We start from the raw sequence: 15,584 nt of genomic DNA on the forward strand, positions 1-15,584 counted from the left end.
AGGTGCTCCGGAAGGGTAAGCAGATCCTGTTGTGAATTAATACAAATGTAGGAAAACAGTTTTATTGTTTTTACCAAAATATGTAGTTTCCCATACATTAAAAAACTGATGTGTTTTTTTTGAAAAGGTGATATTCATTTGATGTTTCTTTTTACATTAATTTGTAATTCACTTCATTGTGAAGTGAAAATGTAATTCCTTTTCTTTTGACAACACCAAACCTTACCAAATTTGAAAATAAACTCTTTGCAAAACATTCTTGTACACATTTGGTTGTTCATCTGTTTAACTTAAGGGCTGAACACTTGCATGGGACCCAGGGTACGCACTTCAACATTGCAAAATTGCTTCTGTAATAGGTAACTTCATTTTCAAAGTTTGTTTTAATGTAACAGCCTTTTATAGAGGGAGTAACATAATACCTATCCAAACAATATAAAAATGAGAAGGTCCATTGATATGTGTGTTGTTTTCTCTTTTGACAGAGTGATGATCCTAAAGAAGATTTTAGTGATTTACCTCCCAGTCAGAGGAAGAAACAGTTACTGAAAAAGATAGATTCAATAAAAAAAGAAATAACTAGGGAAACCGCAGAGAGGTATAGCAGCAAATTCTATTTAACAGTGTATACCTGCAGTATATGATGTGCTGGATTTTCCAAGTGCTGAAATAATAAAAAAAAAAATGCATATAAAAAGTACATGTGGTATGATTACCAATAAGACAACTCTTCACAAGACTGGGACCAAATGACACAGAAATTAACAACTATAGGTCACCATACAGCCTTCAACAATGAGCAAAGTTCATACCGCATAGTCAGCTTTAAAAGGCCCTGAAATGACAGATGTAAAACAATTCAAACGAGTAAACTAATGACCTAATTTATGTACAAAATGATGATGAAAAACAAATATGTAACACAGCAACATAGCAAGCTTTTGTATCTTTTCTTACCATGTATATGACTGAAGGAAAAAAGTAAGGTATATGTCAGTGAGAGAGCAAGCAAAAAAACCGAAATTAAAGTTATTAAGTTCCTTGAGAACTGCTTCATATTTCCACATAATGAATGAAAAACGCTTAAACTAAAGAAATATTGATGAGTTTCACAAGATTTTAGATTAATGACATTACTGTAAGTCATTGTACGCACCTATTTTTTAAAGTAATAAATTGATTTTTGGTGTCTTAACTTTACTGTAGCACTTGGGCAGTAATTGGTGGTGCAAGCAAACACTTTTGGAAAGAGAACCAAGGAGCTTCATTGAAAATTAAAAAAGTGTCTATTTTAAAAATTGTAGAACCCAAGTAAAAATGATGATTGAGTGAGTTGACTTTAGGCGATATATTTTCTTATTTAGCTGTGTTTTTGAAATCATATAGAAGAAACTATTTTGATAGCAACACAAGTAAATGCGATATCTCAGATGAATATATATACTTTTTAAACTTTCAGGGAAGGCATGTTAAAGATGAAAGATGTTTATGTACAGAATCCAGCATTAGGAGATCCAAATAGTTTAGATAAAAAAATTGAGGAAAATGGTGAAAAATTAGATAGTTGTCGAAAAGAATTATCGAAATTTGTGGTATGAATAACAATATAATGGAAATTTTCCCTGCAGTTTTAGCTTTACACCCCATGCAATGAAGTCGTAAAGAGTAAACTGTTTTTGTTCCATTCTTTAATAATTTTGTTGCCTCTATGCTAGCACCTTTATATTTTTGGGATCCTCTTTAAATTTGAATGAAGGTTTTCACAGATGTGTTTCATAATTGGGGATCTTTTTTTGAAGTGTTGACTTAAAGATATTGATTAAGATTTTAATGTTGAAAAAAAGTGCCTTAATTTTTTAACATAATTGCTTCAAATTTGTATTAAGGTTTCCATTCATTGAAATCTCCTATGAGATTGGTAATAAAAAAATTGTAATTAGGAACAGTTTTTGAAAGACATATTATTTTGATAAATGCATAAAAGTCTGATCTTGATGTCCAAAATAATTTTGCCTATGTATTTATTGCAGAATTATTTAGATGATGCTGAAGGGAAGAAGAGTACAACAAGTTTAGCTGTGTCAGATGATTCTCTGTCCCGAAGTACATCTGATGGTAGCGTTAATCGAGATCCTAACATAATTCCTCCACCTCCTAGTATACAACAGCCTAATAATGATGTCTATACGTATGTATCTATCACAAAATATATTTATTATATGAAAACTATGTATTCTTCTACTGAATATAAATTTCTCATATGCTTGCGATTTTTTATGAAAAGTACTAGCCGTTGTGTGCTTTACCAATTATTATTAAATGTTGAAATAATTTTAGCAACATTTCAGAAATATTTCCAACAAACTTGGTACATGATGCATGAGCATGGTTAGTTACTAAGAATAGATAATTAATGTTACTAAGAATATATATTTAATGTGATGTAGAAATCATGTCAATTCATCAAATCATGTCTTTTTCTTTTTTTGTGGATAATAATTGTATTTTATGGAAACTGAGATATATAGTGAGAATTTTCATGCAACTGTTGAATAAATTTATTAAAATGGGTAATGGTAGATGACTTTCACATGTAGATTCAAACATATTTGATTTCGAACTGAATTTGAAATTCAAAAATAAGATGCTTTCAATTGGAATTAAAATGCAAAAATAAGAAGACTTTAAAAAAAGAAAATCATGAAATCCCAGTTTCTCAATTTAAATCAGCTTATTTTATTTTCTGTTTCATTTTTTGTTTAATAACTTTTCTTTTATCATTTTCATCAAATCACTGATTTTATGTTGTGTGAGTCTTATTACGTTCATTATTAGCTGTGGGTTTTAGTTTGTGTTTTCTGTAATGAAATATTTCAGGGGTTATAGTACAAACAGTTCAAATAATTGGCCTCCACCATATAGCAGGTTTGACCTTTGTAAAAGTAGAAGTGTAGTTTTCTGTCGGTAGCATCTTGTAGAATCAAGAATTATGTTTTAAAAAATTCAGCAATGGGTCGTTTTAATTACTTGGCATTTAGAAAAAGTTTTATGAATAAGAACATGTTAATTTTGTTTAAAGAACAATAAGGGAAAGTGGGAGATTAAATTGCAGGATTGAAATATATTTTTTTACATGTGTTATTGAAAGAAAAAAAGTTGCAATAAGAAAGACAAATATTTGTTAATGTAGAGAATATTTATTTCTTTTTTTTACGCTATTTAAAAAATATTAGTTTACGCTATTTGAAAAGCTTATCAGAATAATCTTTAAAAAATGATGATGTAGGGTTTTTCCTTCTTTTATTTTTTTATACTTTTTTGTTTTTATACTTTTATTATTTATTTATTTCATCTAAGTTGACATAAATTGCTGGGTTTTCCTTACCATGTCTTATTATTGTGTGGCTTTATGTACTTAAAAAAAGTTTAATACATGTATAATCCAAACTCACCATTTTCTTTGTCTCTGTTTCCTGCACAAGATATTAAAATGCTAAATATACAGATTCGCAACTAATAGATTTTACATGCTTACATATGTGAGAGAAGACTCAAAACATGAGCAAATTATTAAATCACAAATTTAAAAAAATCCAAACCATTTGAATTAAGAAATATATGATTATATGTCAAATGATTTTGTTATGCAAAGAGTGAAACCTAGCCCGGTAGTAAAAACTGATATATGATAGGGTTACATGCAGATTGCAGAAACCATTTAATCAAAGAAAATTAAAAATCAAAAGATAAAATTGACCCCTTGAACTAAGTTTGATAATAATAATACTGCAATAGAAAGAATTTAAAATGATCAATTATAATATTACAAAGCAGTAATGGAGATTATTCATTATTAATGTATATGTATTTTATGTGTGTATGTTTTGTTATTCTATGTTTAGAAAAGTCAAGGGACATTACTGTACAACAAGATACAAAAATGCTTAGAACAATGTCCATTTATCTGCCAAACTTAAGGTTTCCAGTTCATTAATGAATTACAGCTTGACCAAATTTGGATTTTTTTTTGTAATTCTTGATGATAGTTAATAATTATCACAACTGACACCTTTTGGAATTTAGATTCAAGATTTAAACACACAATGTCACAGAGATTTAATTGTATATGCCAAGTTTGATTTGAACAGTGGAATAAACCGTTTAATAGTTTGAATAGTGATTATTAAATCAAAATTGAAGTAAAGATAAGGAAAAAATTACCAAATAGATATGAAATTGTACAATATTAATTTCATGATTATGTTTTAGATATAGGAAGATGTGGTATGAATGCCAATGAGACAACTCTCCATCCAAATAACAATTTATAAAAGTAAAACATTATAGGTCAATGTAGGGCTTCAACACAGAGCCTTGGCTAACACAGAACAAAAAGCTATAAAGGGCCCCAAAATTACCCTATATAAAGGATTTTAGGTCACACCATGGAAATTTTTATATGCTATTTTGTTGTATAATCTTAGAAGTAGATTACATTAGTTCTGAAATTGATCTGATCAAAATAGATTATTTTATGACTGTTAAAAACTTTTCTGATGGCAACTGACACCTTTATTATTGCAGCACAACATTTATATATATTACTATTAGTAATTTTTATATCAGTATAAATTATAACCAATTTTTTTCTTGAAATAAAATGTCATTTCTATAACAAAGTAAGGGGATTTTATTACACAAAGGGAACTGAATTTTTGTCATTATTATTTCTAGTTCTAGGACGAGATCAGATGAAGTAATTTATTGGTAATACCACCTAAACCATTTCTGTGTCTTTCACACCTTTGAGCTCGGTTTCATTGCTAGAAATTGACCAATCCAACGTTGAAGTGAAGTTTGCTAGAACATATAATAGATGATAGGATATCTGTCCATTTGTCTATCACATCTTCTTTCCATTTGCTTGCAAACAGAAACACAAGTGCTTTACACAATTGCACTCATAACATTATCACAAATCCATTTTCAAATTTTCTGCATACAGACTTTTAAGTCTAGCATATGTATATACCCAAGAAAGCAAAGTTATCAAAATCCAAGACTTGTTGAACATTTTAAAACTGAAAAATGTCGAAATTATAGGATATAACTAGTCGTTTCTTTTTTACAGGGGTTGAATACAAAATTAAGGGTGTTATTGCATCAAATGAAAATGACCTTTATTTCTTATTCTAGGTCAAAATCAGCAGAAGTAATTTATTGGTAATACCACTAAACTCATTTTAACTGTTGAGAGTGGTTGACTATTAGAATTAATGGTTTAAAGGGATGAATGATGTTCTTTGATGATTTGAGCTAATAATGATAGAAATGTGTAGTTGTAAATTACAGACAAAGAATAATTTGCCACATATTTGGCTATATCTAATAGAAATAAAATTTCTATAATACCAAAACTAATCACTTCTGAGAAAAGGAATTAGAATTTGTAAATAGAAGCTATGTCTTAATGATTCTGTTTACTAGGACATATTCTAATTACATGTACTTCATTATCAAAGTTGTCAGATATTAGTTAAAACTGACTTATTTCAATATCGGTACATTTATTTAGTTCACCTGGAAAAGATTGAACATTTAGTTCATTGATTTAATAAGTTTGTCTCATTTATTTGCACTATTTGTAGCACCCTCTGTGTTCATGTGGCGGTGCATATTCTTAGCAAGTTTTATTGTGCAACTTGATAATTAGTTACTGAAATGAAATATTTACGAGTCATCTCAATTTATTTACTTTTATTATGTCTCCTTAATTCTAAAAGGTTTCCTTCATTTCAAAACATTATTTCATTCTGAGAAATTCAAGATAAAAATAATGCTAGCACAGATTACCCAGGTTGAAGGTAAATCAATTCAGAAAAGAACGAGCAATTGAACACAGAAACATATAACTCATCCAGGGAATGAATGAAAGTCATGATTTGCAAAATTCTTAATGGGTATATCATAAACATTTATTTGATAGTAAATATTTCATTTGAATAATATAACTGACGAAAAATCATTTTACAACAGCCCTGACATCCCTAACAGCCCTAAGAAAAAAAGGTAGGCCATTATTGTCTATAAATTCCTTATAAGGGTCTTGCATGTAGATAATAATAATCACTAAAAGGCTTTTATTTGAGATTATTTTATCTATAGCTATATCTAATGCTTATACTAATACAAAAATATAATCACCAAATTGTCCAATATTGCGATAGCTGTTGGAAAAACGGCTCTGACTTGATTTTCGATATTTTTATTTGACACATGTTTGAATGAAGTATTGTGGCTCTGTATTAGGTAAGAATCTAAACAGACTAGCCACCACTGTCTCGAGTGAAATTTTTCTTTGAGAATTGTAACTTTTATTCAAATATTTATTTATTTATATATTGTTAATTTACAATCAAATTGTTACATTAAAATCATGCCATTACCAAAGCACTGCAACAGAATAAAGTGTACAGGTACCCTTATGGTTGACACTTTTGCGCATTTATGCCATTTTGGTAGTAAACTTAGTGATAACTTTTTTTGTATTCCAATTTTAAATGTGAACAAAAATAGACATTGGTTATCAATCAATTCAACAATACTGAAAGCTGAGAAAAGACATGTTCCTGGAAAAACCTTCATCAAGTACTTTAAAAACTTAAAGTGCCTGAAGTCAAATGTTTGGGATTGTCTAAATAAATCCAACTTTGAGCTACAGATTTAATATATATATATATACACCCATACTAATTAAAAAAAAACAGTGGGTACAAGGATGTGCATGTTGTAACGTCATTACTTTTTTTTGAGAAGTTTAAAAATTGTTATTTTCAGAAATCTTTACTCAAATACTTGTTGCAAAGTTGCTAATCTTTCTATCATAATTTCTTACATGATTTGCTTAAGTTGACAAAGAGATGCTTGGTTTTCTTATGCCTATTTTTGCTTTATCAAAATCAAATGAAAGCTAGCTAAACTTTTTATTCCTATGAACATTGCAAATGAAACTTCATCTTTTAAAAAATATTAATCTTGATTAAACATCCTGCCTTTCTTGAATTATTTTGTCTTAGCTATTTCATGTGAAATGTCTTCTGTGATTTAGCAAACCAATGTCTGCCCTATAATACTTTAATAATAATAAGTTTGTATGTTATAAAATATAAGTTGTGACTCTTTACATTTATCTTTTTTTTGTGAATGTATTAACTTTGTCACTTTTAAGACATTACGTTTTTTTGTTGACTGAGGTAAATTACTTGTAACTAATCCGAATCAGATGTAAATTATTGTGGCAGTTATTATAAGGGGTTTCTTTTTTTACGAAATTCCTGATTCAGATAAAATTACACATCCTCATGTGTAAGAATCAGGTGCAAAAAATACATGTACATAGAATCATGTATATAGATGTGGTCCTAAAAAGTCCATGATGATAGCCATTTTACAATATTTCAACTGAAATTTCTGTTCAAAATATAAGATAACAAGTAGTGATACATCAAAGGTTCTGCATGTTTTAACCCTTTCAACGCTATACACGGCATATGCCGCGATGACGTATGCCGTTCGCCACTGCTATTCGCGGCATATGCCGCGATGAAAAAGGATTTTTCATTAGGACTCATAAACCATTCGGTTTTCATTCGGGTTCTCTCTAATTTTTCATCGTTTCAATCTAGGATATGCAAGATCTCATTTGCGCTTGAAATCCCGACAATTTTTATAGTAAAATCATGCAGTAGAAGGAAAATAGAAGGAAAATAAAAACAAATATTTTGACAAATGCAAATGGCGAAAATCGGAAACGAAGCTGTAAATATGGAAAAATTTCAGCATTTCCTTGGCGAAACTATCAACGAGGATTAGTTAAAAGGTTTCTTGTTATCTCAATGTGTTTATTACATTAAATTCGTGTGGGAAATATGATTTGATCGATCATTACGAGACGTAGAAAAAGGGGGGAAAACGGAGGTTGACTGAAATTTTTTAGGACGGAGCTATTTATTTGTGCCACGATTACATAAAACGTTATGTATGGTACAATACGCTACGGAATCGGGCAACTGGTGTCTTCTTTACAATATGGCAGATAAAACAACAAAATAAATGAAGACTAAAAGTAGTTTTTATTCAAAATTCAACACAAATGTAATAAATTACACCTTTTACCTGTTAATTACCTGAAAACGCAGGTAACCTGATAAAAATTTCAGTAAAATAATTGCCTAACATTACAGTTCATGCTCTCCTGAGCATTTTTCATGCAATAAATTTCTCTGTATCTCATATAATAAAAAAGATACAGCAGTCTGAAAAGGAAAATACTGTTCTAATGAATGAAATAAAAAAAAATGCAGCAGCAGCAGCCATTTTTCTATTTTTTTGTGTAGCGTTGAAAGGGTTAATGTTATACATTTGTTTTCCAGTTCAATACCAGATGATGATGAACTTCATAGCCCTGATGAATTTGAAGATCCTGAAGAAGTTCTAGAACAATATCCTGTAATAGGCACATGTAGAGCTCTTTATTCTTTTACAGGTAAGTTGAATTTCCGGGGTTGAATTATGATGTTTTGACTCCTTTAAGTGAAGCTTTGTTTCTATAATTAAAGTAAATCTGTTAATAAAAATAAGTCACCAGTTGTTAATGTAAAACTTCCAAGGATGAGGATATTTTTATGCAATTTTTATACAATAATTTGTATTTTGAATGAAAACAAAAATTGGTAAAAATATAAAAGTTGAAGAAGTTGTAGTATGATTGAGACAACTCTCTACAAGAAACCAAATGACACAATAAGTAACAACTAAAGGTCAACAATAAAAACTATAAAAGGCCGGAACTGAATAACAGGCTTCTGACTTGGGACAGGCACATGTATACTAAATGTGGAAAGGGTTAAACTTGTTAGAAGTACAATGTAAACTGTTTCTAAAATGAAAACACAAAGAAAATAATGTATAAGACGCAATTTGAGTTTGGAGATTGTTTAGAACATGTTAGCTGGAAAACAGGTTTCAGATGTATGCCCAGCATATGTCCAATTCATTGGTTTGAAAATGATTTTAAAATTAGACTTGTGCCTAGAATAAATAGGTAACAAGATTTAAGAATATTTTACTCACTTATTTCACATTTGTGTTTTTGTAGCTGAAAATGAAGGTTCTGTTACTATGGAAGAGAATGAAGAAATGAGTGTGTTAGAACAGGATCAAGGTGATGGATGGACAAGAGTAAGAAAAAAAGATGAGGGAGAAGGATTTGTACCTACATCATACATACAAATACATTTCTTTGATCAAGATGAAGTTTGATTAAAACACTTTCATGACATAAAATGCTAATGCAAAGGGGAGATAATCATTAAACTTGAGAGAAAAGTCTCAAAATGTTCAAGAACTATATAACTTTCTGAAATGGACTATAAATAGATCATGATATCATACGACTGACTATAATGTATTGAAATTATATTTTATGGAAAGTATTGAGGTGTAAATATACAAGTGTCTGTTGAGAGATAAATCTGTCGACATTTTTAATGAGATAATTTTACTTTTTAATTATTTTTTTGCATCAAATGCTAGATTTGGATTTTTATCTTTTATGTTTAAGATTTTTATGTATTAGTTCATTTCACAAAATGAAGTGATGGAACAAGAATAAGATAAAAGATTTCTTAGTATCACTCAGTGTTTTTTAATTACTTTAATTTTTACTAGCATTTGTCGTCTTTAACCAACTAACAAATGATATGTAACTTCCAATGTTTCTTAGCCTTGACAAGTAAGGAGTGATGCTACTTGTTAATTTATTATCATGTGACCAGTCAATATAAGTGATATTACCCTAAAGTATGACCATTATTGCCTTTAGTAACAATCTCAATGATAAATATTGTCATGATTGTACATGGCGAACAGTGCAATTTTGTAAATATTTTTTTTTTTAATTCTCAGTGTCTATAGATCAACCGTATTTGTTAGCTTATATACATACCATGAATGAATTATAGTTCTCTTGTTCAAAAAGGGGAGATAACTTAAGTTATGGTCTCTGTGCTGTAAAGTTTTTATGTAATTGTAATACTTAGAAATGTGGAATCACTGTAGTGAGATGCTTATTTTAATGTAAATCTGCATATTTTATCTAGATTCAAGATTTCTTTTTTTACTTTCTCTAACTCTGTAAACTTTTTTGTTAATTAAAGTTATGAATATGCAATCACTTTTATAAATATCCCCAAATCCTTTGACTATTTTCTTACTTTATTCAAGAAGTAAAAAATAATACACCTTATCAAATCATTTCATAGAAAATAAATAAAGACAATCAACTCTCTATGTACTTAGAGAGAACACATTGTAACTGATTGAAAAGTTGTTTTTGGAATGTTAAACCAAATGTTTAGATCATTTATACAAAATAAATAACTTTTACAAAAATTGTTCACAAAATTTACATGCATAGAAAAAATGAGGGGACCCTATTTCATTATGAAAGGTTTTTCTTCATTTTTTTTTCTAATTCAAAACCACGATAGATTTAATCAATGATATTCAGACTGAAGTCAAATAAAAGATAGACATGATTGTAGTTGTACCCGCTAATATTTAATTGCTTTGAAAAATTTCACATACAAAAAATCTACAATCATTGAAATGGAGTTTGTCCTCTGTGTTACATTATTGAAATATATCAAAGATGTGCCCAATGTGACTATACATGCTTCTGCTTAACAAGCTATTTGTTTGCAATCAGTATTACAGCATTATTTTCAAGAAATTGACAATTTGAAAAATATTTAGATGTTTGAAAACAATACTTTAGTATTTTCAATATAGAAATATGAATTAAATAAATAATGAATATTTTTTTTAGCATTTATTTTTATTTCAAATTTTGAGAAAAACAAATGTACAAACAGAAGAATATTTGAAACATAGTTTGAATTAGAATGAAACATATTTTTAAGTGAGGTAGTTCTATTGTGAAATAATAAAAATTTCTGAATATCATAAACTTCCAATTTATACAGTTTCTTCAGAAGAGAATTTTGCACAGAATAGACTTTTATCCCTCCTTAATTTTTATTTAAGAATGAAATGTTTAAAAACAAAAATTACTTTCTAGGGATTACGAAAGATAGTAATATTTTCATTCATCAGATTATTTTATTTGAATTGTAAAATGTACCATGTACTAAGTATTTTAATTTATTTCATATCTTACCCATTAATGTAATATGTTGAATCAAACCATTTCTATCTCCATAATACATATGTAGATTTTGTGTACTTTTATCAATGTATATATACAACATATACATATAAGTTAACTGTATTTTGATGTGTTCTGAAGCATTTTTTGTATGTATGGTTTGCCCCCAGTTTTTATGTGTAATTTATTATTAGATAAACGTAACAACTCAATATTATACAACCTTTTTATATGCAAGTTTCTTTTATGGTATTTGGTGCTTTTACACATTTTTTCCCTAGATAAATAAAGTTTCATGACTTTCACAAGCAAATTCTTTAGAATCTGTGTTGTAATTTATACCAGACATTAAAATTCAGTATCTAAATATGGTACCTATATTTGATATATATGTCAGACAAAAAGATTCAAATTTCAGTATTCAGAATTTTTATTATTGTGTCCGCGATTATAATTATAATACTATTTTCTGACAGTATTTCCCATTTTAATGGTTTGAAAGCTCATTAATTTGATTTTTTTTCTTTTTCTTTTATAACTTCAATAGTGAATGGTAGTATAAAAAAAAACTTGATATGGCATGGAGCTGTTCCTTATTGTCCGGTCTTAATATTTGAAGAAATAAAATGTCCAACATAATTTTACTGGTAAATTGTCCGTAGATCAAAGGATGTTGGCATTCAAGGAATAAACCACCACAATCTACAAGGAAAAGCACCAAACTTTTCATTTGCTTGAATTTAAGAAATTTTTTGGAAATTACAATTTTTTTTTTAAATTATCCATATCGGCTTCATACATTCATTGATTATTTCAGGGGCTGTTGATCACTACAGTTCTTGAATTGGAAGGTTATTTTATTCACAGGAGGACATCAACCAATACACTAATATTGATTTCTTAAGTCTATTTTTGGAGTCTTAGGTTACAGTAGGGCGTAATCATGTAATACTGATGTTACCCGTAATTTATTTCTGCACTAAAACCAATAGATGAATCAAAGGGATATTAAAATAAATTCAAGTCTTCATAGTTCTTATTCTGTAGATATAAATTATGTACTGTAACTCTGTTCTATAAGATATATAAAGTATGCTAATGAGAGACTTGTAGTGTGCTGTATGATATAGTATGTGCTATCTGTTATTTTGGATGTGTGTGGTATGCTATAAATTGTGGAGTTGTGTTATATTCAGCTTGAGTGATATATATAAGTGTATTTGCTTATCTTTGTTTATCTGTTAACTAGAGCTATCTTCTGTGATGTGATTTATTTTGCTTTGTTGGATACTCAGAGCTGGATCTGTTGAGTTTTGTAATTCCCCTCCCCCTTTTTTCCCTATTCAGAGATCTATACATTTGATTCATGAAGTCATTCTTAAATCATTCATATCATGATTAAAACCACATAAAATATGGAAATTATATTAATGTATTCTGACACTTGTAATGTGTTTATACTGATTTCAGACTTTCTATCATTTTGTAGTGTTAATTTTTATATAAGTTAATATTGCAAGACATTATAGTGTAAATGATTTCACAATTAATCGATAGATACATGATTTCAAAAGCTATTTCATTTTAAGTACAACTAGTAGAATTTGTATCAGTAGCTCAAAATTATGTGCTCAATACATAAATCGGACATAAGAATATAATAGAGTTATTTTATGCAATGTTATAGTTGTCTTAATTTACAGTAACAGTTCATTTCACAAATCTTGCTTGAAAATCCGACTTTTGACTGCAATAAAAAACTTTAAATGGCAACTTTCTGAATTCATTTTTGGTGAAAATACTTCTTATAGAAGTCATTATTGTACTTTATCTTTATTTTCCCTTAAACTTAAACAATCAGTTTCTGTCTCTTGAATTACATAATGATATTTAGTCTCATAAACCTTGTCTTGCGACTTCTATCGATTTGTCTGTGAACAATTAATTGCTTCGCAGAATTTATTTTCTTGTGGCTGATTTTTGATGGAATTTTTAGTTCCCAGTTTGCAAATATTTTTAATTCAGACCTTCACTTTTCTAGGCCTTTTATTTTTTAATAAACTTGAAATTTCACACATTAAAAGCATAAAAAACAATTGGCATTGAACCAAAGTCTGTTTTTAACTGAAATCAGTCACAAGAATTGAGACAATTTCAGTCTCCATTGAAGATTATCATTTGTTTTGTTCCCTGACTGGAAGTATTTTTTAAAGGTTTTACCCAGAAAAGATTACAATAAGTTCCACATTGAGTTACTCCTTAACAATATGTGGTTTATTCCTGTATTGTAAAACATTATATTAAAGTAATCCTGAAGACATATACACTAAATAAAGTAGAATATTTTTTTCGAATCACTTTTCTTACTTTATTGTTTTGATTGATATACTTTTGTATTGTTTTATTTATAGAATGGGATTTAAAAATGATTGATTCTAGTGCTAAAGTAACATTTTGCATATTTTATTAATCCTGAGGCAACTATAAAAAGAAAAGAAAGTATCAATGAAAGTGTATCTGGGAAGTGAATCATTTTATAAAACTGATGAAGATCTGAAAAAATGTCTTCCAGTCATTCAAGATGTTCTGTGGGTCTGAATGAATAAAAGTTTCACATACATAATCATCTGACTTGTAATAATTGAATCCTTGTATGTTTCTATATTTTAGTGAAATCTTGTAAAAGTATAATTTTGTGGAGTTTAATTGAGTCTAAATTTGACTCAAAACAGTTGTTTTGATTCTAGATGGGAAGCAATCATTTGATATTTATTGGAGAGATAAGGAAATTTGCAAATGAGTTCAAAATTCTGAGGAAATATTCAAAAGAATAAAGGTTATAGAAACGTAGAAAAAATAAAAATCATAAACAAACAAAATAAAGGAAGTACAAACAGATTTTGGGCAAACATTTTTTTTGCCTAAAAAATCAGAGGTCACAAGCTTTTTTGTTTGCCCTAAAGTGAAATGGTTGCTCCCTTATCTTTAAAGGTCCACATATTTAACGGACAAATCAATGGTAATCTACAATGGCTCTCTCTAATTGTTTGTATTTGTACATATAAATATAATCTGCATTTTATGTGGACATCCTTAGACTGCTGTCATATTGACTCCCTAAGGGTAGTGCCAAATTTTTATTATTCTATTATATATATATACTTAACAGTTTTGTTTATACAATGATAATGCAATTCAAAACTCAAAAAATAAATCTGAATGAAAAGTGTATTTGTTTTTAATTATTATACGACCGCAAAATTTGAAAAATTTTTCGTCGTATATTGCTATCACGTTGGCGTCGTCTGCGTCGTCGTCGTCGTCCCAATACTTTTAGTTTTCGCACTCTAACTTTAGTAAAACTGAATAGAAATCTATGAAATTTTAACACAAGGTTTATGACCACAAAAGGAAGGTTGGGATTGATTTTGGGAGTTTTGGTCCCAACATTTTAGGAATTAGGGGCCAAAAAGGGCCCAAATAAGCATTTTCTTGGTTTTCGCACTATAACTTTAGTTTAAGTTAATAGAAATCTATGAAATTTTGACACAAAGTTTATGACCACAAAAGAAAGGTTGGGATTGATTTTGGGAGTTTTGGTTCCAACAGTTTAGGAATTAGGGGCCAAAAAAGGGCCCAAATAAGCATTATTCTTGGTTTTCGTACAATAACTTTAGTTTAAGTAAATAGAAATCAATGAAATTTAAACACAATGATTATGACCACAAAAGGAAGGTTGGTATTGATTTTGGGAGTTGAGATCCCAACAGTTTAGGAATTAGGGGCCAAAAAGGGACCCAAATAAGCATTTTTCTTGGTTTTCGCACCATAACTTTAGTATAAGTAAATAGAAATGTATGAAATTTAAACACAAGGTTTATGACCATAAAAGGAATGTTGGTATTGATTTTGGAAGTTTTGGTCCCAACAGTTTAGGAATAAAGGGCCCAAAGGGTCCAAAATTAAACTTTGTTTGATTTCATCAAAAATTGAATAATTGGCGTTCTTTGATATGCCGAATCTAACTGTGTATATAGATTCTTAATTTTTGGTCCCGTTTTCAAATTGGTCTACATTAAGGTCCAAAGGGTCCAAAATTAAACTTAGTTTGATTTTAACAAAAATTGAATCCTTGGGGTTCTTTGATATGCTGAATCTAAAAATGTACTTAGATTTTTGATTATTGGCCCAGTTTTCAAGTTGGTCTAAATCGGGGTCCAAAATTAAACTTTGTTTGATTTCATCAAAAATTGAATAATTGGGGTTCTTTGATATGCCAAATCTAACTGTGTATGTAGATTCTTAACTGTTGGTCCGGTTTTAAAATTGGTCTACATTAAAGTCCAAAGGGTCCAAA

The 15,584-nt window shown here is 28.9% G+C and overlaps 1 protein-coding gene across 14 annotated transcripts in view; it reads left to right on the forward strand.

The window, feature by feature from the left end:
- Window positions 1-14,455, forward strand: part of LOC139512206 (formin-binding protein 1 homolog) — a 45,183-nt gene extending 30,728 nt beyond the window's left edge. For 3 of the 14 annotated variants that reach the window (XM_071299629.1, XM_071299631.1, XM_071299632.1), the window contains 7 exons: window positions 486-598; window positions 1,460-1,592; window positions 2,031-2,188; window positions 2,878-2,925; window positions 6,037-6,069; window positions 8,433-8,545; window positions 9,158-14,455. In XM_071299629.1, the coding sequence (XP_071155730.1) occupies window positions 486-598; window positions 1,460-1,592; window positions 2,031-2,188; window positions 2,878-2,925; window positions 6,037-6,069; window positions 8,433-8,545; window positions 9,158-9,321 (762 nt within the window). In that variant the 3' untranslated portion in view covers window positions 9,322-14,455. The other 11 variants (XM_071299633.1, XM_071299634.1, XR_011662205.1 and 8 more) reach the window with 10 other exon arrangements.
- The last annotated feature ends 1,129 nt before the right edge of the window (window positions 14,456-15,584 follow it).

The sequence above is a fragment of the Mytilus edulis genome, chromosome 2, assembly GCF_963676685.1.
Source record: "Mytilus edulis chromosome 2, xbMytEdul2.2, whole genome shotgun sequence".
Taxonomy (NCBI): domain Eukaryota; kingdom Metazoa; phylum Mollusca; class Bivalvia; order Mytilida; family Mytilidae; genus Mytilus; species Mytilus edulis.